Genomic DNA, 26406 nt, shown 5'->3' on the forward strand with positions numbered 1-26406 from the left:
GACATCTTCCTTAAAATAATTTGAGTATCAAACACTTTCCCCCTGTAGGCCTGAAAGGCTTCGAAAAGTTTTTTAGCTTGCTCTTTCTCTGTGGAGAACAGCACTAGTCCATTTGGATTCATGACAGTTACAATAGATTCCAATGAACTCTGGCACCTTAATAATAATGTTCAGTGTGTTCCAAAAAAGATTTTGGGTGGATTAGTCTTTCAAATAAATATTTTGTGTCACAGGTTAGAACGTGACAGACATCGAGTGATGACTTTTTTTTTCTAGATTCTGTCAGCATCTATTTGTCAACCTAAATGAACTGAAACTGATGCCAAGCTCCATGCATGGTTGTTGGAACGGGATGAGGACTGGAGCGGTCATGGCCTCGCCCATCAGGGTGCTGGTAACGCCTCAATTCTTTTCTTGTTGATTAACAACCAAGACATATCTGTCTGTATGCCCTGTTAGTAGCTGGTACAGCCATGATGCTGGGTGACAATATGACAATAATACAGTGCAATAATTGCAACAATTTCTTTATCTAACATGTTTCAGCTTTTAGAAAGACAGATGGAAACCCACTGTGCAACAAACTGGCCAAGACGAGGGAAGAACCTTTCTTAATGATCAACATCTTTTAGTATTCCCTAAAGGAGTCTTGGATCTTTAAACCAACATCACACACACACACAGACAGACAGACAGACACAGACACAGACACAGACACACACACACACACAACACAACACAACACAAAACAACACATACATGTTTCAATCACTTAAGGGGACATTGGATTTATTTACAATCATTCCCTGGAGACCAAAACTTACTTAAAACCTAAATCAAGTTGCAACCCTAAAATTTAATCATTTACATTGTGGGGACCTGCTTTTTGTCCCAAACATTGAGTCATACATACACGCACACACACACTGACCTGCAGCTTCCAGAGGAAGTCGAGCCTGGCTGTGGACTCTACCTGCTGGGCATGAAGGTAGAGAGCGAGAACGAAAACAGTGATGACCACCGGGGTCATGATCTTCAGAGGAACCTTGGAGTCCATCACACAGCTAGAGTTTCAACACACACACACACACACACACACACACACACACACACACACACACACACACAATACAAGGTTATCAGATGTGTTATGCTAAGTAATGAACTACCAATCACCTACCTCATCAAACATACAGGTGTTAAGTTATCCTGTATAGGTGTAAAGATGTACTTTACAGGAACACTGTGGCACAATAACAAGCTGCCCTTTAAATCTTGGCTCATTAGCGTTAGCATCTGTTGCCAGTGGGTCATTATAGTTACATTTCTGCCAGCACAGTGATAATGATGCTTCTAGCTTAAACAGATGACAGAGGTGATGCTTTGGGTCTCTGTGGTAATAGAAGTTGCCATTGGTCTCACCTTGTTCCATTCATGTGCTCGCTGTGAGGGGGAGGAACAGAGAAGAGCCAATCAGCGGTTAGAACATCTGTACACACCAAAGATTTAAACACTACAAGCGTAACAACACACACACACACACACACACGCACACACACACACGCACACGCACACACACACACACACATGCAGCAGTAATGACTCACACAATGTTGACAGCGTTGGCCATCACCAGCAGGTCCTGGTTGTCGAAGAGGCTCACTTTGGGCACCTCCATGACGAGGAGGTAGATCAGCTCGATAAAGAGCATGAGGAAGAGTTTACCGATGCTGCTGATCTGCAAGAAGACGGAGCAGGCCAGCAGGCTCAGCAGCACACAGCACGAGAAGTACTGAGGGAGAAAGATGGAGAGAGGGGAAGGTGCATTTTCTTTTATGTTTGGTAGTCAAGCTTTATATTCTGTAATACACGGTTCTGATTGAATGAGTCACATCCAGAGGTATTATAAAACACCCCATAAACCCACAATTCTGACCACTTAGTTAATTTAAACATTAATGTGCAAGCCAAATGTTAACACTTCTACCTGCAATTATTACCCTCACTTAGCATCCATTTGTTCTGCTACTGTTCAAAATGATCTCACTCGTCTGAAGCATTGACATCTTAAAATACACAATTACAAAGTGCTTCACTGTGACGGATTGAATTTCTTGTTCCTTTTATTGCAATGATGTATTGTGCAAAAAGCAATAAGGTACTTGAGGTGTTACTTTACAGCTACAGTGTTGTTTTTCGTCTGATGTTCAGACAAAAGAAAAATAACAGTTTGCCTCATTTTACCCATGAATTAGACTGCAGCATATTTTGGCATGATGAAATAATGTATATGTATGTATATACATGTTCTTATTCTGTTCTGATGGCATTTTATGCTTCTGTACCAGACTTGCAGCAGCACTAAAGTCTTCTTTGGTTAACAAGGCTGCCCTGAACATTTTTAACAGATATATTTGACCAACACAGTTAGTCACAAACATATCATTGTGATTTCTTGCAGAAATGCTTAAAAATGAATTGGCTTACCTGCTTCAGACAAATCTGTTGCTCATCTGAGTTGAACCTTAAAAGTAGGGATGTCCAGATCCGATCACGTGATCGGAAATTGGGCCCGATCACGTGGTTTCAGACTCGATCGGAATCAGGACTCGGATATATATATATATATATATATATATATATATATATATATATATAATATATATAAATATATATATATATATATATATATATATATATATAAATAAATATATAAATATATATATAAATAAATATATAAATATATATATATATATATATATATATATATATATATATATATATATATATATATATATATATATATATATATATATGACATCACTTAGTTGCATAGACGCTATTGGTTAAATGCCGGCAAAGTAGAACATGGAAGCAGCTTGAAGCGGAAAGCGTGAGTATGTCTGCGGTCTGGAGGTATTATAAAGTTGAATTATTATAGAAGTATCAGATCGGGACTCGGTATCGGTAGATACTCAAAATCAAATGACTCGGACTCGGAGGCAAAAAAACCTGATCGGGACATCCCTACTTAAAAGCCTCAGTTTCTACCAACTGCAGTAATCTGTTTTGCTTAATTTACCTCCTCACTCTTGCATATGTTCATTGCACCCCTTTAAATTAGCTTGTTGTTGAAAAAAAACATAGAATAAACTATGTTATTTTGCTTTAAAACAATACCTAGTAGGTATTTTGAATCAGAAATCACACTATGCAAATAAAACACACACACACACACACACACACACACACACACAAAACAAGGCACACCTGTACCTCAGGTAAGCTGCAGACGAGGCCATCGTCTCCACAGGGGCTCTGTTGTGTGTCCAGGCTGTAGTTGAGGAGGTGAGCATGGCAGGCGTTCACAGTGGCCAGACTGATGTTTAGCTCTTCCCAGATGCAGCTCCGCAGGTCGAGGCTGCTACAGGTGAACTGTACGAGGTTCAAGGTCAGTAAAGACACAGCAGAGGAGAGTCAGTTGTTTTTTGAGATTTCAAAATGCTCAGTGCTTTAAAAAAATATTTCATGGGGAGAACATTGTTACTCTTTTTTGATATTCTGTTGAACTTACAATATTGATGAAAGCAGAAACAAAGACGACGATGATGGTGAAGACGCCCACCAGAGTGCTGTTCAGTCTGGACTGGACTATCCTCTTAGAAAGAGTCTGCAGAGGGACTGGGAAGAGCTGGGAGCACGGGAAAAACAGACAAAGCCAGGGAGTGAGTGATAAATACACACTGCAGTTCTGCATGTCACTTTCTGAGTTACCATCAGTCACAATACCAATATCCAATGAGAAGACATCAAAAATCATCTCTATACAATCAGTAGATGTACAAATGGAAGAGATTTGTTTGTTGTCAGAACAATGAATTATCAGTGAAAAACATCAACAGCAGCTCCACTTTTGCCTGTTAAATGTTCCTCATGGCCTGTCAGCAGGTGATGAGAGAAGGAAATAGATGGATTTTAAAGCCTCTGGAGGTTTGGCAGCTGAGATCTGACATCATCGCCCTCCTCTTGTCTTAAGTGCGCTTAATTTCCATAACTCAGCCGTGTTTAACACATACAAAAAAAAATTCTGTGAAAGCCATGTTTACTGCTGTTTCTATAAAAATTAAGGATTCTGGGTCCAATTTTACAAAGGTCTGACTGTAAACTTCATTTGATGTGTCAAACATGTTTCATAATGTTGTGAAAAAGAGCTGAGCTTGTGGATGGCAGGTGAGACATAAATACTACAAAATAATTATGTTAGATACAACGTAAAAGAAATGTAATTATCTACAAAGTTGCAGTTTATTTACTGACGGATTAATAGATTGACTAGCTGACTGATTGGTTTTTAATCTCATGTGGACAAAACACAGTACCCAGTGACAACACACTGGGCCCTATCTTGCACCCAGCGCAATTGACTTTGTACACCAACGCATGTATCATTCCTATTTTGCACCCGACGCACAGCGTACTTTTCCCTCCACAGACTCACGTCGATAAATTAGGGAATGAACTTGCGCTCCCGGGGGCGGTTCAGCAAAAAGAGGAGGCGTTCCAGCGCAAACATTCCCTAGTGCTATTTTGCAGTTTCAGAAAACAATTCCGCCACACACCAGGAAAAACCTAGTCTAAAGTCAGTGGCGCGTTATTCAGATGTTATTTTAAGGGCGCATGCTTGGCCGTAATGTAGAGTGTGCACACCGCGCATACACTTTGCTTCTCTCATCTCACGGACCCAACAGTTCCCATTTTTGCAAACCATACATAAATACAAGGAAAAATATGACCTTTTACACAACATTTCCATGAATCATGGATGTGTTGATGACATAAATGAGGAAATATTAGAGGACTTAAGGAGATGTGATGTTGAACTGCATGTGTCGATGCCACTTAACTCAAATGCCCCAGCAGCAGCACGGGAGAGGAGAGACAGAAGAGCTGCATCGTCTATAGTGAGGTAATCTCGATCTAATGTTAGACTACATTGAAAAATATCACCATGCATTCATAACCTTATGATTCAGTGAGAGTGAGCCCAAAACATTGGAAAGTATGTTTTTGTGACATTTATTTATTTACATTTTGACAAAAAGAAAAATCAATAGCAAACGTCGGTCTCCTCGGCTGTAAACCACTCCTAGCGTGCGCCCATGGATGTATTAAGAGCGTGCGCCTAGCAAATCCGCCATTATAATAGCAATCCGCCATGGAACAAGCGTGCCTGCTTTTAAAGGGAATGTGAAATAACGCTCTGATTGGTTTATTGCACGTTACGCCCAAACCACACCTATGAGTAATGTATAGCTACTTCAGACCAACCCATTTTAGATTTGCGTCGGGCGCAAGAGTCATTTATCCCGCCGGTATAATAGCAACAGCACCCGAGATCCGCCCACAAAGCTACCTGCGTTTGATAGCCTACTTGCATTTCAGATCGTTAAAATAGGGCCCACTGGCGGATAAGGCACTAATTAGTTGAAGTAGTGAAACAAAAGAACATTTATTACTGCGCAAACCCCATAAACTTCACGTACACGTACACGTCTTCTTTCCTAAAGCCTACAAACAGAACATAACAAAAACAAAAAAAACTATTCCCTAAATCATCCTCTGATCATAACACAATACAACAAAACATAAATGGGACATTATTTTAATGCTGCCTCAATCCCATCACATACAACCTGTAGCTTCTACTATAGCAGACAATCTTGTTTTCAATGAGTTCTGGATTATCAGGTTGTATGCTGTTTTTTGAAATGTGTTACTTGTAAATAAAAATGTCACCTCACTACACCAGTGTGTCCTTATGAAATGCTTCCGTAAAACATCTTATCATGTTTTAAAATAGGAAACGAATCCTTAAATTTGTCAGGTCATACCACCTTTAATTGAAGTGAATGGGAGACAAGTGTTCTCAGAGCCTCACACCAATGTGACTGCACCCTTGAAGCAAGAACTGGTGTGAACTGAATAGCTCTGTAATGAACAACTTGTCATGAAAACCCCAAATACCAGAAGCCTAATCTCAACACAGGCCCACAGTGGACCGATCAGTTGATACTATAGACACACCAACAGAGAAACAAAAAGCCTACATCCAAAATGAGCTCTATTCTTTTAAGAGAAAGGGTTATTCGAGGTGTATTTTGAAATCACAAATGGTGACATCTGCACTTTGCATTAAGGAATTTAGTTAAAAACTCTTATCTGAAAGAACTTGCTATGAGGTCAAGAGCAGATTATGTTTAAATGATCACTGACATCTGGAATGAATAGCGAGTACAGCATCAAACCACTGCCTGATAAAAGATGTAACAGATTTGTCTATGTGATGTCTGATACTGAAGTTCCATATAAAGAAATAAGAACAAGCCCTTCTCTGTTCTTTGCTGATATTTGAGATAGATATTCTACAAAACTGCAACCTTGTAAAAGAAATAAAATAAAAAAAATAAATCTACCCTATCTTGTATCACTTGAGAAAATATCTGCACAAGGAGTCAAGTTTATTTGGCGATTTCATTCATCACAAGCAGAGAACACTCACCCCAAAACAGCAGTACACAGTTGAGACGAACATGATAGCCGTCAGGATAATGAAACCGGTGACGAAGAAACCGATCATCAGACTGGAGCTGCAGGTGACACAGTATGTCATTATATTCATATGATGATTCTAGCTGCATTTTTTATGGTTCACTGTTTGTTTCTCTAATACACTGTCTGTGTTGCGGTTTCGAGGGTAATACTGTGGGCAGCACCATCTGCTTCTCTTTATTGTCTTTGACCTTGTGTCAATGTAAATATTATGAAGTAGGCATTGTGTGTGTGTGAGAGTGAGTGAGTGAGTGAGTGAGTGAGTGAGTGAGTGAGTGAGTGAGTGAGTGAGTGAGTGAGTGAGTGTGTGTGTGTGTGTGTGTGTGTGTGTGTGTGTGTGTGTGTGTGTGTGACAGGTAATGATAATAGCAGAAGGAGACCAAGGTAAACAGAGGAGAGGGCGTGTGAATACGGTGAAAATGATTAAGGAAAACAGATAAGACAATGAAAGCGAGGAGGTGGTGAGGAGACCAGGAATAAGGGACTCTAAGAGGTAATGAGGAGAGGGGAGTGGTGAGATGAAAGGATCAAGGAGAAAGGTTAATAAAGAGACGAAGAAGAAGCTAAAGAAAATCAATACTGAGAGATGGGCAGCGAGAAAAAGAGAGGAGGGTTCGCCTCAAGACAAAAATCTGCAAGAGAATCTGGCTGCTGCTCAGCTGCAATTACACAGATTTTAAGTTGATATTCTCTTTTATAAATAATAACTTGCTATTGATACTGTAAGGACTAAAGCAATGTGCAGGATAAGCTACAAAGATTAAAGGCATACACTGAACACTGAACAGTTGGTCAAATTGGCCACAGCTGACACGTTAAAGAGAATCTCATTCAACATAAGCCGCAGCACTTTCCAGTCGGACATTGTTCATAAAAGGATGTATAACTAGTAATTTTATATATATATATATATATATATATTATAATAATAATAATAACTAATGGATTTGGCTGTATTGTCTACAGCCATACAGCCTATTCATCTCCTCCTCCTTCAGTCTCACCTGCTACACTCACTTTCTATGTAAATGAAAAATTGTCCTGTAATTTAAAATATTTTCTGTACGCTATTTAATGTACATTTTACCAATCTGCTACACAAACACCCAGACTCTACCATTTATCATTTAAGATTTAATTGTGGTTGTTATAAGTTCTCATTTCCTGTCTTTTGAGATAATAGTGGATGCTAATGCTAGCATAAAGGGGACACATGGATGATTTCAGCATCCGTCTCTGTTTGGCTGGCAGTTGGTAAAATGTCAGTAATGACACAAGTGTCTGTGAGGAGCCAAATTACTGTCACCCCATTTTAAAATCATAGAAAAATGAGTCATAATGGGGGCATATTTCAGTGAGAGGATGAAGAATTTAGTCTAAAGTCTTCTGTGTTGTATTTCAAAGTGTTGACTCACGATGGCACAATGATGATCTGGATGAGGCAGATGAAGAGAAAGACGAGGGAGGCGCAGGCCACATAAGCCCCGAACCTGGAGTCCACCTGTTTCGAGTACTGCAGGAGGGAACAAGAGGAGGAGAATGAAACCGCATTTTAACACTGACAATACAATTATCTTCCTTGCTGTCCCTCTGAAATCGAACCAAAAAAAATCAATTAACCCAAAAGGGCGGGACTCAGAGAAAAAGTCACATTTATAAATGTCTCTGCTACTTCAGCACCACGGACAGCGCCATTGATTTATCAATACACAGCCACCTTAGGCTTCTGACATTCCAGAGCCATGGTCGAGGCCATATATTCTAACTCAACCTCAGTCAGATAAAGGATCAATGAGTCAGGCAGACTAGACTATCAACTAAACAACCCCTCTGCCCCTGCACTGCCTGTGCTAATAGGGGATAGAGAGGGGGATGGCAGGTTAACAAGGAGGCATGCATTTTGGTAATTTTGCTAACAAGGGGGATGTACAGTAGTGGTAATACTTGTAACGCACTCAAGTCAGACATAATTCACAAAAATGTGTCTTTACACTTGACTTGACATGGACTTGACTGCTGTGAGACTTGACATTTGGCTTTTCTTGTAATGTTTTGGACTGTATTCCTAAATAATATGGCTTTGTACTTGAAAAAACAAGTATGCTTTCTCTTTATTCTCTAAAAATCAACGGTCCTAATGCTCTGTATGACTCCTTCCAGATTGATCTTGACTTGAGAGTAGAAAGCAAAACCTTCAAAGTCTCAAGTTTTAAACTGGTAAAATCCCAGAACAATAAAAAAAAATGGAATAAGACAAGACAACAGCTTGAGTTTTTGATTATTATGCATGTGAGTATAAAGGCCTTGGTCTCAGTAATGTAAAAAACACATTTAACATAGCTTTGAAAGGAAAATGTTCAAATGCTGTCATTTTATTGGTCAGCATTCAGACCTGATATTAATATTTGAGAGTTACAAAAAATACAATAAAAATATATTAGCTGAAATTTGTTTTGTGGTGAGGAACAAACTATGTGACGTTGCACTGGTTATACATTTTTCAAAATTATCCATACCTTTGGTATTCCTGTACTGCAATTTCTTATTAGTAACTGGGTGAAACATATGCAGCAGATACTGATATATGATGTTGTCCAGTAAAAAACATATTTCTATATATTGAGTTTTAGATCAGATAAATTAAAAGATTAAGAGTTGGTTGAGAAAATTATCATAAGCCTTAGGCTAAAAACCCTCTAGAAACCCACTGAATTATCTAAATAAATAAAACAACGTTGTTACAGAAGTTAAAACAAGGTTGTTTTTCTCATTAAAGTCATACTTTGACGCATGATAGATTTGCTACTGTGCTTGCCCCATAAGTCAAAAAACAGCTTTGCATATTGTTCCTGGAATGAAGCGAGGCTAAGATAGCTGCTGGCATCTGTGTATTATAATTGTTGCCTTGTCTGGGATCGATCGATCTATCGATAGATATCTATCTATCTATCTATCTATCTATCTATAGGATGATGAGGCTGCATTTGAGTTCAGGTACTGAAGGCTGACATGATTTCATCCACAGCAAGCTGGAGGTTCTGATCTGCTCTAAGTCTTCCCTTCCTTTCCATTAGAGGAAAAAAAATTATTGAAACTTGAAAAGAGGACTCAACTTCTGTCCTGTTTTCCCAGAACTCTTTTGCAACTACCTGAGTTCTAACCTTTCGTCTCAGCCTGTCCTTCACTGTCTAAAGCAGTTCACTTCCTTTTCCCTTAAGTAGCCGTCTTCCCCCTTTAAACCCCAGTTCCTCCCTTTCTCTGTTAGACTTGGCTTGACTTTTTTTCTCAAGGGACAGAAAAGAGCGAGCAGGAGAAAAGCTTTTTGCACAGGGAAGATTGCTTGTCACAGCCAATTATTTGCTGCTATATTGGCAGTGTGTGTCACTATTTTTGTGTGGACGTCCTTACCTTTTTCTCCAGGTCATGCTCTCTGAAGGTGAGCAGGAACTTCTTGACATGTTCGGAGCGCAGGCGGTCGATGCTGCGTGCGTCGATGGCGCGGCCCAAGAACTCGTCCACCTCGTCCTCTGGGTTTAGATTTTCTTGTGCATTTCTGAAAATGAAATTCCTGAATGACACAAGATGAGACCAGGTGACATTTAAATCTCAGGCATCAGATTTCACTGCAGCTAAACATTTTCTACTAAGGGTCTTTTTAGAAAAACCTGCAACCGAGCAGCTAATTCCATTTTTTACAAGGTAGGAACAACTGCAAATCATCTGTAATTGTTGAATGGTCACCCTAACAACCGACCCTGAGGTACAGTAACATTTAGCTAATCATAGGTAAAGTGAAAAGGAGCAATTGACCTAAAAATACCACCACTCCCCTCAGTCCCAAAAGACTCTGATGAGACAGTTTGTTGAGTACTAATCACAGAATGTCCAAAGTGTCACTTACATTGATTGAAATTCTCCTGCCTCGTTGACAAGCACTAATCAGCGGATGGAGAGGTTTTGCTATAGTGATCATGGTGATTACAGTAGTGTGTGTGATGCTGTTGCCATTTAATTTCCTCAAAATATTTATGTTGTTGATGGGAAGCCCCAGTGAGAAAAGTGGGTGAATGAATGTGCCAGCACATAGAGAAAATACATGTGATGTACAATAATGAGAATGTGATTTATGTTGGATGGGTCATGTGTATTGCCAATTGTCACCTTCCTTGGATGTTTGACATTAATTGTGCAGAATAATAAATGTGCTGATTTTGACATGAAAATGCAGTTTCCACATTGATCTACTGAAGCAGGAAAGTTTCTTTGTGCTTAGCCAATCATGAGCCAACATGCAACTTACACAAGTGTAATGTGGAAACTTGAAGCCTCAGAGAATGGACTTCATTGACGTAGGAGAGGAGGGGAGCTGCAGATTCAGGTGATTATTTTTTGTATGTTTACTATGGGCTCTTTCACATTGTTTTGTATAATAAGCTAAGGCTTCAGTCTACACCTTTTCGGTCAACATAAACTTGCTTTGTCACTATTTAAAAAATAATGACTTATTTTTGTTGTGTTGTGTTGTTTGCATTATTTATTATTTTTTATATGTGTATTAGAGTTGTATAAAATGAAAACGACAGAAATAAACTAACATAACACTGTTTTCACATCGTCATTTGATACATTGTTATTGTAAAAAATATCGACTAAGCTGCTTTAACAATATTTGCATATTAATAGATTCTGGATTTTTCAAAGAGGGAGAGGTAATTTTAAAAATTCTGGTTCTGAACCAGGTAATTGAACTTTTTTGTAAAAAAAAAAACAAAACATAACAGACACAATTATTATTTAAAGCAGAGTACTTTTATATATGTCTCAAAACATGCATGGAGGGGATCTTTAAAAGTTTTGTCATGTTGGTTCAGATAAGATGAAGATTTTTGGGGTGGGATTTGTCTTGGACTCGGTCGTGCTGCAGCTACTGTTAAATGTAGAAAAAAAGCAAAGTTTTTTTTTTACTTTTTCAGCCGACAGGAAATGAGAGAGTTAGAGATGCAACAAACCTCCCTGGCCAGGCTCGAACCAGTAACGTTACGGTTCACAGTTGGCATCTTAACCACTAAACTATTGTATAGGGGCACCCCTAAATAAAGTCTAAATCCTTGGCAATTAAGGGCTTAATGTAGTGGCAAAGAAGAGTTCTTTAGCCATTAAAGGGGCTTTTTTCCACTCATGAATTATCTGCCTAAATTCATGGTTAACATTCAGGGTATGATACTGACCAGAGATGATTTCCTGAGTCCAATCACTCCTAATAAATGGACTAGATTTTTAACTGCTGACTGCACCAGACCAAGCAGTTGTACAGACAGATTTCCAGACTAAGCTGTGATATTGTATCAAGTGTTGCTTTCTAGCAGAGCATGTTAAAAACACAGCATACACTTCCACTCAAATCCAAAAAGCTGTCAGTCTGCATAAGAAGCAGGATCTGTGCTGTAGCTCGGAGCAGAGGCTGTCAGCGTGGACGCTCCAGCTCAGTGTCATGTCAGAACAAACTCACAGATACAGGACCGTTTGGGAGGAGAGTAGGAGGACAACTTCTTTATAAATAACTGTAGTTCTTTGATCACTGACAGCCTTTGGGCTAAACTTCCCCTTCTCTGTCTTTATATTTGGGATGAGACAGCTATTGCATCACATTATACACTTTCTAAAGAGGAAGTTAATCTCTGAAAGAACTTTATCACAATAACAAACACTGCTAGACAGGTGGGTCATATCAGGTTGAATGCATATTAGCAGCAGTTAGCAGCTATAAAGTAGGAGTGTATGGGTACATTTTCTGTTTCAGAACTAAGAACACTACAATAGAATAAAGCTCATTTGGGTCTAAAAAAGAAAACAAACATTCTGTGGGTCCACAAAATCATGGAGCAGCTCCAGACTTTACACCTGATTACATCACAAGTTTGAGTGACAAGTGAGAAGCTCATGTTCACAAATATTGATTGAACTTCCCTAAGCCATGGACATATATAATAAATATTGGAATTCTAAATTTAAGTGGTGTTCCCCTTTAAAGCATTCCAAAGAGGCTAAATCACTTCCTGCCCAAATGTTCGGTTGCATTGCTTAATTTGTCAACACTAATAGTGTCAGAAATCATGACAACAAAGCAGCATTGACAAAGTGATCTCAAGTTTAAACTAACTGATGAATACTGCTAAGTGAAGCTCAAATTAAATACTATTAGTATTTGCAACAACAAAAAATGTAAAATCCCTTAAAACCTTGGTTTCTAATCATATTTCTCCCAAACAGAAAAAAAGGATCCTTATGTATTTTTATTAAGATTAAACCACAATATCTAAAACTGTTCTAAATTTGAAAATGTGTGTGTCTATATAAGCCCACATCACACTTAGTAACAAGCTTATTGAGAAAATACGTTTTCAGGAGCTTTGTCCCAAAAGTGTCCCTTTTCATCAAGTGTTTGTTATTTTGTCTACCCTCTGTATTTCCCTGCAGTGTTTAATAAATGTATGTATATCAAGTGAGCTTATACAATCGCAGCCCCAACTTCTGAAAGGGCTTAACCGTCTCTGCTACACTTTTTTTAGTATGTATCAAAATGTCTGCAAGACTTTTAAACTTTTAAAGCAAGAACACTGCAAGTGCTTTCTGTAGAGTACAGGCCTTATAGCATTCCATAGTAACCAGGAGCATAACAATTTAATGTTTCCATCTGGGCTTTGTTTATGCTTGTAAGCTAATTGGGTGTTTACATAGGCCATAAATAATATGAAGTCTCTCATAACATTTTGTGACCACTGAGTGTATGCGAGTTAACAAAGGAAGCTCACAACAAAAGAAAACAGAGGTATCATCAGATCCCGTGGCTCATACACATTAAATAATCCTATAGTGTAATCTGATCTAATATTGATCTCCCGATTAAGGTTAGATTTCAGGGGTTCAAGTTTGTTATTGATTTCAAAGTGGCCCATTGATTCTTTTTTCTCAGTTCTTTTTTTAAGATGCTGACTGTAAGCACAAGTCCAGATTCATTCAGACAAAAAGAGACAACACCGAGCAGGATGAGAGGGAAGACACAACGTTGAGATACAGTCACTACTCACTTGTCTTTGGGATCTTCAAAGCCCTGCAAGACAGAAAAGAGAACAGAAAAGAGCAAAACATTAAAATGAATTAGCTGGAGATGAAAACATCTCGTGTTTAAACAGTTTGACAGCAACTGGGAACTTTATTTTTTACCTGTTTTGAACCAGATTGGACACAGTTTTGTTTGCTTTACCCTGAATTAACAATAACAAAACTGGCAAATGCACAAGAAATCTTGATTGACAGAGTATTACAAAAATGTAAATCAAGTAAGTAAATTATAAAACAAAAATGCCAAACATTTCTTCCCAGTTTCTCAACTATGAGGATTAACTGGTTTTCTGTTTTATATATTTGTAAATTAAATATCTTTGGGTCTTTGACTGTTGTAAGGACAAAACAAATGATTTGAAGATAACTTTAGGCTCTGGAAACTTTAAAACAATAACGATTCTTAGTAATAATCAATACCAGACAGATGAATCGATATGAAAAGATAACCGTTAGCCACAGCCAGTCTTGCATTGCCAGACCTATCTCCACAGCGCTAGCAGCAGCCTAACTGTTAAAAACATTAGAAATTCTATTACTTCTGTGATGGCCACACAGTTTTAAGCTTGTAGATGAATTGTATATCTACAGTACATACATTTGGTTTATTTGAATAACACATTCATATATGATTTATACAACAACATTTAGTTTTCTTCTATTAAACAAGTGCTACAATTTGTAGCAAAAAAATATGTCTAGGTGTATAATTTTAGCTAGATATAATTTTTTTAATTAAAAACTGAGTTGAAGAGCTTCAGGCCACCAATCATACCTCTGATTGCACATCACCTTGTTTAATTCAATAATAATTGTTAAATGCAATGCTGGCACTATAATTTTGAAAATAACTGTTCTTGGAAGTCTGATGACATAATTAACTAGTCTGAGAAAATGAAATAAAACAAGAGGTATGGAGGGAAAGGTTCCCTGTGGCTGGAAGCAAGTGAGCAGAAAAAGCAATCAAGCAGGTGTCTGCTAAAACTGAAAGATATTTGCCTCAAACTGGGCTGAAGATTGGCACCGCTCTATTCTTATCTCACCCATTGTCAGCTCTGCACAGCAGGAAACAAAGACTGTGAAGTTTTCTCGTTCTTGAGATCAGATAAAGGGATAAAACAAGTGAAATAGGAAGGAGATGGAAAATAGAGGTTACAGTGTTGAGCAGAGAAAAAGGATGAGTTTCACTTGCTAGTTTTCACATTTTCTTCTCCCAAAATGCACTTGAGTAAGAGTGAAAAGCATCAAAGTTCACAGTCGGACAGAAAAGAAACAAACAACAAACTTAGTTGAGTATTTCTGCACAGACATTAGTGCTGAAGTCTATTTAACACATTATTCTCATTGTAGGTTATTATAATCTTCCGGCATTTTTCTGATTTATTATTATGTGATCCAATGATTCAAATTAAATAATCATCAATTGCTGTCACTCAGTTTTGTCATGGACAGCTGTCATGGAGTGTTTTGTTTTGTCTGTTTTTTTTCCCTCTCCCCCTGTTTTTCCCTGTTTGTGTGTCTGTCCGGATGTGAAGCGGAATCTGGGTCAAGGGGCGTGGCCGGGCGAGCGACCTGCACGGCTGCTGGCTGTTTTCCATCGCCGCCGCTCAGCTGTGAGGGATTCACGTGATTGCGGCTGCAGCCTTTTATTCGGGCTGGAATCTGCATTCGGCGCCAGATCGTTTAGTTTACCACTGTGGTAACTTGGCTCTCCACAACCTCCTCGTTTTATGAATCCAAGTCTGTGTTTATTCCTCGAGCTCTGAACTCACCTGCTCTCTTTGTTCGTCTCCAGATTACCGGAACCCCTGCTCGCCGTTTGCCGCAGCCCTCGCCTCGCATCCGTGCCACCATTTCCCTGGATTCCCGTAAGCCTGCTACAGCTCCTCGCCCCTCTGCTGTGCAACCCTCTGCCTGGCCCCTGTGTGTATTCGGACACGACACCCTTCCTCGTCCGCTGCTATCCGGACCACATCGCCAGCTCAGCTAGCTGGTCTTCCTTTGTTTGTTCAGTATCTCGGATTAAAGACTCTTTAAACTTCCACCTGAGTTCGTGTTTGTGTGCCTCTATGTGCTGGGTCTAAGACGAAGCCTTAACAAGTTTCTGCATTCAAATATTGGTAACACATAAATGCTCATACATCCTGCTCTGGGACTTTCCATCAACAGAAGTTACCTTCATACAGAGGCTCTGGCTCTGGGGGCCCCTGACTCCTTGCACCTCGGGGCCAGTTCCCAGTAGGCCCATTCAGTAATCCATCCATGTCCACATCGAAATGTTTTACCATTAAGTGAGCTAATGTGTTTCTCTAGCTCCCTCTTCTGGATAAACACATCAACGTCAATGCTGAGGGAGCACAGCTGGCTCTACATGCAAAGACTGTAACTAGGGCTGCAACTTGCAACTATTTTGATTATTGATTAATCTGTGGATAACTTTTTTGCTTAATCAATAAATCATGTTTCTATAAACATTTCAGAAAAACGTCACTGTTTTTCAGAATACAAGGATGACGGTCCAAAAACCAAAGATATTCAGGTACTATCATGTATGACACAGAAAAGCATGCACTTATCACAACTGAGAAGCTGGAACCATCAAATATTTGGCTTTTTTGCTTTAAAAATGGCTTGTTTCCCTCTTTCCTTTCATCTTTTCAACATATGAGAGCAGTTGAATAAACAGAAGTAAAGGAACGTGCATGTGTAAACTCGTGGATGCCTCATAAGTCATTCACAGTCCACTGCTCAGCATCTGTGTCTGGATAGATAGACAGAACAATAGAGAATATCCATCCATGACACACCTCCCTCCCTCCCATTTCTACACAAATTCTCTCTTACTACTGTGTGTCTTTGACTCTTCACCTGCTACAACATTTTATCTTCAGAGCTTGCCGGGTGATTAATTAGCAGAACAGAGATAGAGAGGGAGAGAGTGATAGGCAGGAGAAGAATTGAGGCCGAGGAAGAACAAAGGCTGAACTGTGGCAAATAAAGTTAATGTCAGAAGCGTTAATGCAGACTCTGAAAGGGCTCTGTAAGTCAGAGCGTAAAGAACACACAGACACTTTGGTGACAATCTTGTCCACAACCACAGCCGCTGACATGACGATGGGACCATTAATTGTACGTACTCATCATGGACGATGAGAGATAAGCTTGTTTTTTTTTTTAATGCTGAGCAGTCTCAGCTGTAGTGTTTCTGCTTTTACTGTCAAAAAGATCAATTGTAAATCATATTGGAATCTTTGATTTTGTGTGTGGTTGGAGTTTCAGTAGGTTGAGCTTTTTTCTTTGTTTGCTTAGTCATTGGCTGTTGCTAATGACGAAAAAAACAGTGGGGCTGCTACAGAGCCTCTGCCAGTGGGTCACATACAAATATACAAACTAATAATCATAAAAAAAATAATTGATGGGGAAATCCATGCACACTGTTTGCTTAACTGAGCGCGCACTGAGTTAAAAATAAACTCTAGGTGGAAACTGTGAGGCAAGAGATGCAGAATATGCACCTGACCTCTGGAATGAAAGCAGGGAATGACACGTAAGTAAAACGAGTTTTTAAGTAATGTGATGCAGTATTTAACTGTCATACAGCAAGTGAAAATGTTATAATATTGAGTATACATGTCACAGCAGTGAGCCTGTTGTTGTATTGTGTCTATTGGATCAATTGAGCACAAGTTAAAGTTGTCTCCCCTGGGCTGTACTTTATCCTCCTCACATTTGCATTACCTATCAAATGCACAGTTTGAAATGTATACACGCTCTGCCTGGCTGATTGTTTTTTATGAAGTTTATTATCAGCTTTATACAGGATGCATGTTATAGTATTCATATTACATTGCACTAATTTGGTAGACACTTTTGTCCAAAGCGACTTACAAGAAGTGTGTTCAACCTTTCCATGATGAGCTACAGTTAATAAAACTAGTAAGTGCATCCCTCCTAAACAAACAATTACTCTCATAAATGATCAAGTCACAAATGTAGTTATGTCACCAATCATTAAAAGTGTACTTCAGTTATTTAGTATTGCACTTCCATAAAGTTGGGGAACTTGCAAGAGACAGATTTTAAAAAACAAACTAAACTTGGTGCAGTAGAGTCCGAGATATCCTGATTTTTTGTTGGATCCTACACTTCCCATAATGCAATTCCCTCTCTAGTAAATGCCCACATCTTTCAAACTCCATGGTCTCAGACTGCAACACAGGCTTTGTTTGCTTTAAATTTGTAGTTGTTTTCACAAAATGAAGTTTTTTCCCCCAATGATTATTTCCCCTTTAATGTGTGCTTTCATTTAGTTCACTTTAAAACTTTTAAATCTTGCACACATTTTCATTTCAATCATTTCTTTAAACTGCTGTAAACAGGACTTTTGCAATGGAAAAATAAAACGTACACAGAACTGTGCACGTGGCCTATCTCACATTCTGTCCCATAACAGATTCATTGAGAGAGGTGGGTGGACTGATGATCTGAGATTAAACAAAACACAATTTGTGTGTGTGTGTGTGTGTGTGTGTGTGTGTGTGTGTGTGTGTGTGTGTATGTGTATTTGTGTGCATTCACTGAGTGATTCGCTATTTGCAGGGTCAGCTCAGCAGAGAGAGAGAGAGAGAGAGAGAGAGAGAGAGAGAGAGAGAGAGAGAGAGAGAGAGAGAGAGAGAGAGTACATAAATAACAATGAATCTCAGTATGGACATCTCTCTGCTGCTGCTGCTACATTTCAAGCATTTCCTCCCAGGAGAGGTTAAAGTGTAAAGGATGGGGGTCTTTTTCCCCCTCCCTGCTCCACTGACAGCAGCGGACCAACAAGATGTGGTAATCGCTTCATCGCGGTCGCCTACAGCTTGCTGTTGTCTCTCTGAGTGCCCTTGAGAGCCTCTCAGAGCCGAGATGATGTGTGAGAGGTGGAGTGTGCCATGAAGGGCCATCGCTGCTGCTTATCAGGACTGCAGATCAAATGATTATGGGTATTAACTATGTGTTGGCTTCATCACCAAATGAGGGTTGAGATAAGATATTATTGGCAGGGGAGACACCTAATAATACCGACAAGCATAATTGCAGCTCTACAGAGCAGAGGGTCAGGACACTCTGAAATGACCACTTTTTAAATCTTCCTTACCATCCTCTTCATTTCCTTGGAGACCTGGTTGCCACCCATATGGTTGTAGAACGGTCGGTCAGTCCAGTGGCCACTGTTGTGGGTGACAGAATTAGTCCTCTGTCGGTTCATTTTGGCTATCATTGCCTTTTCCTCTTTCTGTAAGAAATAAAGATACAGAATTAGAATATATTCATTACATGCTGAGGAACTCACAAAAACTTAAGAAAAGATAAAGTTCATTGACACACACAAAATCTCTTTCTGGTGTTTGGTTTGGCAGCAACTGTTGAGCAGACATCTACTTTCCAGTGATGGAAAGTACATTATCTCAAGTACTGTACTTTTGAGGTACTTCTATTGTATGTTGTGCTATTTTGTACTTCTAGTTCACAACATTCAGGAAGAATTGTTACTTAATATTTCTGTACTTTTACCTACTTGTATTTTTTTTCAAAGCAGGAATTATGGAGTATTTTGATATTGGGGTATTTCTACTTTTACGTTAGTGATAGCGAGGCGGTAAGACTTTTACAAAAATCATCAAAAGAGAATCTCCTACCACTGCAGACAACGTTAAACATTTATTTACTCATCTTACTGTGAGAAGCAGTAAATAAAAACTCCCACCAACTGTATGTACAGTATTTTTATGCTCAGGTAAAAACAAATTCCACTTCTGGTGTGTTAAAAGATGTTTTCCGGAGGTACTATCTGTAACTATTTCATTTTGTACAGATCTGATATTAGAACCGCATTCTGGTTCTAGGTGGTTGTTGTTATTTCAAAAATTGAAAAAAGAAACTAAAATAAAACTAAAGACTGTTAAAAATCTAAAAGACTGTACAATCTTCCTTCTGTCTCAGAGCATGAGCAGCAAAAGTGAGAGAAGATATCACTTCACATGACATGCTATCTATAGTCACAGCTTGTGATACTGCTAGAGGACAAAGACAAAGACTGATAAAAGCAGTTCTGTCATAAACAAACTGGAGCTTATGCAGCCAAGCGGAGATTAACTCATTCCTCTCCGAAAAACAGTTCACATGGACAGAATCCCAGTTTAGAAACAATGATATGTGCAATATGGACTGGCTGTTTTTATTTTAAAAGATAGTCAGGAGCGGCACATGAACACCCACAGCTTCTGTTTATGCTTCGAATCAGAACCTGAAAGTTATCCAAAACTATTAAATGGTGTAACTCCAGAAAGCTTTTCTATTACTAATATTTAAAGAATGGTATTTTTACTGATGTTTTTTTAAATTATTGTTTTTCCTAGAGATTTTAGATCTTAGATTATGAATGAAATAAATGAATGCACACTAACTGCCCAGCACAGACAAAGTTGGCATCTAGCTGGCGAAGTAAAACTAGCAGCTAAAAAGAGTCTGATATTTTACTCAGGAATTGATGGAGATCTAAAAGGACTGTGAATATTGGACTTATATTTATCAAGTGAAACATGACTCCAATGGTATAAAAATATGTATCTGTTGTAATGTTTGCTAACACAGCAGCAGCTTTACAAGGTGATAATATGTCATGGCTGTGTGTCTGTCAGCTTGTTGTTCTATTGCCCCCTAGTGGCTAAACATCAACAAATGTAGCTTTAAATTAAACAAATTAAATAAGTAAAAGCCCTAAATATGGTGTATCTTTTTAAGTGTGCACTTTATGTGTACTTTTATGTGTGGCCTATGCGATTTTAGACATTAATGAGGACCGTACCCTTTTCTGACTACAGCCCACAATGAGGTAGGTTTCTATGTTGTGCTTCTTCAGGTAGGCGTTTCGTTCTCCCCCTGCTCCGTCCTCCACATCGTAGTCCCCGTTCAGATAATTCAGAGTGGCCTTAGTGATATGGATACGCCTGAAAAGGAAAAAAACACACATAAACACCCATATAAATGTTCATTATTCAGATACTGTATAACAGACTGCAAAACAGACTGGTTTGTAGTTACTTTGAATTTGACTATAACTACTGTAGAGAGACCTACCCAGCTTGGCCCCCAGCCTCCATCTGATTGGCTAGTGTGACGTCATTGGACCAGACGTCAAACTGCCACTTCCTGAGTCCCAGCACCCCACAGTGCACCCTGCCGCTGTGGATTCCCACTCGCATGTTCACGTTCACCCCAGTCACCTCACGTACCAGCCTGCAGAAAACATTAGAAAGTATGGTGAAGTGACAAAAATAATAATCTGCCAAATGATTGGTTCTAATTTTGCCAACATTTGGTGATACACGCGGAATGCTGAGGTACCCAGAAGTCACTGGTAAATCAGGATTTTTAGTAGCGTGATCTTTTTCAAACTAGATTTTTTTTGTTGATGTAGATCATGAAGTGAATGTTTTGGATGTGTCTTGCTGCAGACTATGTAAAGTAAAAGACGTGTTGATGATGACTGAGAACGTGGCAACAGACTGTAGACTTAAAAATAAACATAGAGGCAGCCGTGGTGTCTTGCAAGACTGATTGCAGCTTTTAATGATCAAGACAAATGACCTGAGTGGACAAAGGCCTTCAGAACACATTCCCCATTGCTGCAGCCATGCAGTCGTAATGATTATCAGAGCTTTGACCTGGTGGTTGACTGAAGACCACCTCTAAGTTAATCTCTGTTTTGGAAAACAACTTCTGGGTGCTGGGACACTGTCATGTTTCCTCCAGCTAGGGGTACTAACTTAAATTAATAATAATAACTTGATTAATTTACTACTTTTGAAGGAAAAGTTCAATATTTTGGAAATGTTTTGAACAGAACCAGGCTAGCGGTTTCTTCCCTGATTCCAGTCTCTGTGCTAAGCTAAGTTATCCGGCTGTAGCTTCATATTTACTGTACAGACATGAAAGTGGTATCAATCTTCTCATCTAACTCTTGGGAATAAAGGCAATTTTTGTTTTTTTTCTCCAAAATATCTAACTTCTCCTTTAAGCACTAGCGTAGTGCATGCTTGGATAGGGTCCCATACAGACCCTTACTGCTCTGAGCAGCATAAACAGGTACAGAAAATGTACAGATGGATGGATGAATAAATAGAGAGGATAATGCTAACAGAGCAGAGGGAGGCAGATCGGCTGCGATGGCTTAGAAACCTGGGGCCTGTTGGAAAAAATTAAAAACATTGGAGGAGCAGGCAGGGGATCTTTGGGGAGGGTTTTTGGATGTATAACAGAAAAGTATTCCTGTAAACAAAGTGATATTATTTAAACCACTCCCACGGCTGATAAATAATTCCCATGAAATATGACTAAAACTGCATCCCTCGAGCAGTTTTCCCAGCCAATGACCCCCTACTGAAGCAGACTGGAGACAAGAGCTTCTATTACCATTTTACATATTTAGCTATTTTAATTGCAGTCATGCATTAACTAGTGATGCCCTGTTAACCCCGGGGGCTACTTACGAGATGGCCTCTATCATGTCCATCCCCATCTCCACACAGCAGTGGGCGTGGTCGGCCCTTGCCTCTGGCAACCCAGATACGCAGTAGTAGCAGTCTCCCAGGATCTTGATCCGCAGACAGTGGTTCTCCTGTCAGGAAAGAACAACTTACTGGATAAGTACACCAGCTCATAAACTCAAGAAGAGTTTACTCTGGTGGGTTACATGATGACTTCACTTGTACATGTCTTCTCTTGGTTAGTAAACTCTACAGCTTGTCCTATTCACACACCTCACAGACCAAGTTCATTCATCCTTTAATATTATTGGCTGTCGTAGGTGGTAGGACACATGGGACCTGGGATTTTAATCATCTGTGTGCTTGTATGTGTGTCTGTGTGTGTGTGTGTGTGTGTGTGTGTGTGTGTGTGTGTGTGTGTGCCTGTGTATTTGTGTCCTGAGGACTATTGTATGTACTGAAATAAATATGCCTTTTACAAACCACAACAACATAACTGTTTTAGCCCAGTCCAACCTTGAACAAATGTTATTATGGTGATTTAACTGGATCAATGTTACAGCTGCAACAAAGCTTCATGTTAAAACCGTATCTTACAGTCCAGCTATGTGGCAAAAATGCTTTTTAGAAAACATGTAAAACAAAACGGAGTGCAAATGTGCAAATGTATGTGTAAATGATAACTTCGACAAGTGGTTTCAGTCACGCAGGCCTCCACTGGCGACAATCAAAAGGTGAAGGATTCAGGGTGTAAGACAGGCCTGGCATTAATACTAAACATCCAGAACAAAAGTCAAACCACTGAAACAAGTGGCTAAAGGAGGTTTAAGGAGGGTGGAGGCAGAAATCTTAGCAACAGATTTTTCAAATCCTGGACACTGAAAGCCAAAACTATCTGCATGTCAAAAGGGCCCTAGAGGTAAGTGAGATTATATACGGAATTTAGAGCAACTGATCCTTTAAAGGGCATCTGGCCTCAGAGATGAGTCTGTAATGTGAAGGTGTATTTGTAGCTATGAAACACTGTTACATGGACAAGTAAAGCAGGATTTATATTTGTGTGTGTGTGTGTGTGTGTGTGTGTGTGTGTGTGTGTGTGTGTATCTGTAGGGCTTCAGAGAACACTGTGTCTCATGATATCCACCTGAGTATCTCTCTAGCACATGGCTCTGGGAAAATACAAAAAGACCCACTGTGTAAAAAGCACAGACAGAGCGTGTGTGTGTGTGTGTGTGTGTGAATACAAGGTACATCTGGCATGGACATAAAAGTGTCAGTAGCAATGATCCTGGTTTATAATGCCATTATGTCTGTTTCACTCATAAATATTGATTAGCACATCATTTCACCTTTCATAAACAAATGACATACATTGAGCATTAGCTGGACAAACAATGAAGCTTCTGGATAAGAAAAAGAAAATGTCAATATTCATGAATGTGCTGTTTATAAAGCTGTGGTTAAGATTATTAGAAATGTGCTACAAACACATGTCTGGCTGCAGGATATTGATGGCAGATATGAAGTTGATATTTTGGAGCTGCCCTTAAGCTCTGTGCACATGTCTGTATTCATGCTAGCATTGCCTGATATGTACTTTATAACCGTTTGTCTGCCCTCACATGCTAAGAGTGATGCTGAGAGTATTATATATGTATTTTTTTTAATTTAAAAAGTAAGCACATTGAAAGAGTGACCAAATAAAGTTAAGGCCTGTGTTCAAGACTAAGTCCACACACTAAGCCAACGTAAAATTAATCTCTCCCTCTCTCTGTTTTAGCCTTCTGTCTCACATGAAAACTTAAAATTATGGTTTAGCCAGCTTAGTGTGAATGTCTTAAATCAGTGGTTCCCAATCTGTTTGGCTTGTGAACCCTAAAAATACAGCTATGTGTTCTTGCAACCCCTCATCAGTTTGCATATGTTTACAGGCTGTGACTAGTTCACCCAAAGAATGATTATTTCTTCCCAGATTGTTAACTGTAATACATTTTAGAGGCCAAAAGAGAGTCAAATTATGCAATAATTCATAGGGGAAAAAACAAAAAGGAAAGACTGTAAGAAAGCCTGGAAAAAATTTTAATGTAATACTCTGTTCCCCTCCTGTGGTGGCAGTTGTATTTGTTTGATATATCAGCACCTCCTCTGTCAACATGAATACAAATATTATGCCGATTATATTCCTGAAAGACAACAACTATGTCATGGATTATTTAGCACTATATTATCAGTTTGTCCTCCTCGAGTCCTCGGGGATCAAGAGCGTGTCCCCCACTTCTCAAGCTTTTAGATGGAATGTACCCTAGTTCTTGAATGACTTTTAGGCAGCCTGTGCTCCTAACTAGTCATCTGCCAGCTGTCTGGCATTCATGTGAGCCTTGAACAGGCACATCATGTGCTGGACAGTTTTCAACATTACACTATGATGACAATAACATCACCAGTGGTCTAAACTGGTATACTGATAAGAGAGTGGTAGAACAGCTCTGCACAGCAATTATCTGTAAGAGCCATGTACGGTCTAGATGCATCTCTGTGCAAACATTTTCTAACTTGCTATCTTAATAAGCGTCTTTTACATTTGATGAATTGCGATTATTCTCAAAACAAAAAAGAAACAAACATTTTCTTAGAATAAAAGTATGATAACAAAAATGTCAGCACAGTTTGTGGCCGTTCCATACAGTATACAGTACATGTGTGTGATTGCATTCTTACCGCTGCCAGCTTGTCAAAGCGGGCGAAGAGTTCATTAAGAGTCATAACCAACTCCTGCGCTGTGCACTGGGACGCCAGGCTGGTGAAACCCTTGATGTCTGCAAATAAAATGCTGCAGAAACGCAAAGACAAGAGAAACAGAAATTAACATTCTTTATTCTCCCAGTTTGGAAGGCCCAATTCCCTTTGCGGCGCAGTCCTTGTCTCTGCTAACTGTACTGTTCGTCTGGTGAGGCTGCAGACAGACATGTGCTACCTTTCAAGCGAGCTATTTTGACGCTAGCCTACGTACTGTACAGCCCAGAGCAGCATAATTCTAGCCTTATTCCACCTATTTGGTTGCTGAAACAACTCTGCAGCTGCATGCTTGACCTCTGGTGAATAGTTCTACCCCGCCTCTTGCCAAATGTCAGCTGGGAGAGGCTCCCCCACGACCCTGAAAAGGATATGTAAGTGTTGATCATGGATGGAGAGTGGATCCAAGTCAGGCACATGTCACAGAGCATGCTTCTGTGTTCACACTGTTTTGCTAGTTTGATGAGTTAAGAGTGATAAACACTAAGCATGCCGAGTCACAATGACGGAACTTGTTGAACCCAGTGCAACAGTATGGCTCTTTTGTGTGTTTTTAATAGTTTGTAGACTACAATAGAGTTATATGTCACAGAGGAATATGGTATACTTTAGCCTATATCAGGCTGTGGTTACACAGTATATTTATACTTCTACAGTGTCCATTGACTTTGATTTATAATTTTCATTAAACGTTTTGAAAATATTAGGAAAAACACCAGTGTCATCCTTAAAAGTAGGTTTTATTAAATCTAAAATTAGTTCTGAAGCTCTTATTATTTTTTTACTGAATTAACTGAGGGCAACTGCTTTGCTGCAGCCCATAAACATCCTCAAAACTCTTATAAAAAAGAAACCATTCTGTCCTTTGAGCTTGATACACCAGACTCTGGTCAAGATGTACCCCTGACGTCATTGATGGAGGTGAACGGTGTGAGATTGTGATTAAAGCGGCTTTGTACAGCCATGTCCCAATGGAACACAATGCCTGTAATCTGATGTTAAAAAGTACTTGATATAGCATTTGTTGCCCTCTGCTTCAGCATTTGTGCTAATGACTAATGTCTTGTCTTGGAAAAATGGCACAAGAGTGTGTGTGCATGCATATGTGCGTGCGTATGTGACAGAGAAAGACCTAATACATTTGTGAGTAGCTTTGCACTTGTAGGAAATTAGCTTCCCTTCCCTGAGAACACGGTAAACTTATATAGCAAAGGTCATTTTGTGATTGAGGCATTTTCATTACCCTCCTAACAATGGCACAACTCGGGACAGATGATCTCGCCGGGCTAAATAATTCCTCTCAGAAAGAAACAAGGACAAAGAGACCAGGTTGGCAGGTAGATAAAGCAATATG

At 39.3% G+C, this 26406-nt stretch overlaps 1 protein-coding gene across 1 annotated transcript in view; it reads right to left on the reverse strand.

Annotated features, from left to right (window-relative positions):
• Positions 1-26406, reverse strand: part of adcy5 (adenylate cyclase 5) — a 100754-nt gene that overhangs the window by 8855 nt on the left and 65493 nt on the right. The window contains exons 4-17 of the mRNA XM_031323334.2: positions 24978-25089; positions 22263-22390; positions 20851-21009; positions 20579-20720; positions 18869-19006; positions 13698-13720; positions 10018-10177; positions 8025-8122; positions 6560-6647; positions 3575-3691; positions 3277-3435; positions 1608-1792; positions 1423-1443; positions 932-1064 (exon numbers count right to left, since the gene is read on the reverse strand). Of these exons, the coding sequence (XP_031179194.1) occupies positions 932-1064; positions 1423-1443; positions 1608-1792; positions 3277-3435; positions 3575-3691; positions 6560-6647; positions 8025-8122; positions 10018-10177; positions 13698-13720; positions 18869-19006; positions 20579-20720; positions 20851-21009; positions 22263-22390; positions 24978-25089 (1663 nt within the window). The remainder of the gene's footprint in view (positions 1-931; positions 1065-1422; positions 1444-1607; positions 1793-3276; positions 3436-3574; positions 3692-6559; positions 6648-8024; positions 8123-10017; positions 10178-13697; positions 13721-18868; positions 19007-20578; positions 20721-20850; positions 21010-22262; positions 22391-24977; positions 25090-26406) is intronic.

This window comes from Sander lucioperca, chromosome 8 (genome assembly GCF_008315115.2).
Source record: "Sander lucioperca isolate FBNREF2018 chromosome 8, SLUC_FBN_1.2, whole genome shotgun sequence".
Lineage (NCBI taxonomy): Eukaryota > Metazoa > Chordata > Actinopteri > Perciformes > Percidae > Sander > Sander lucioperca.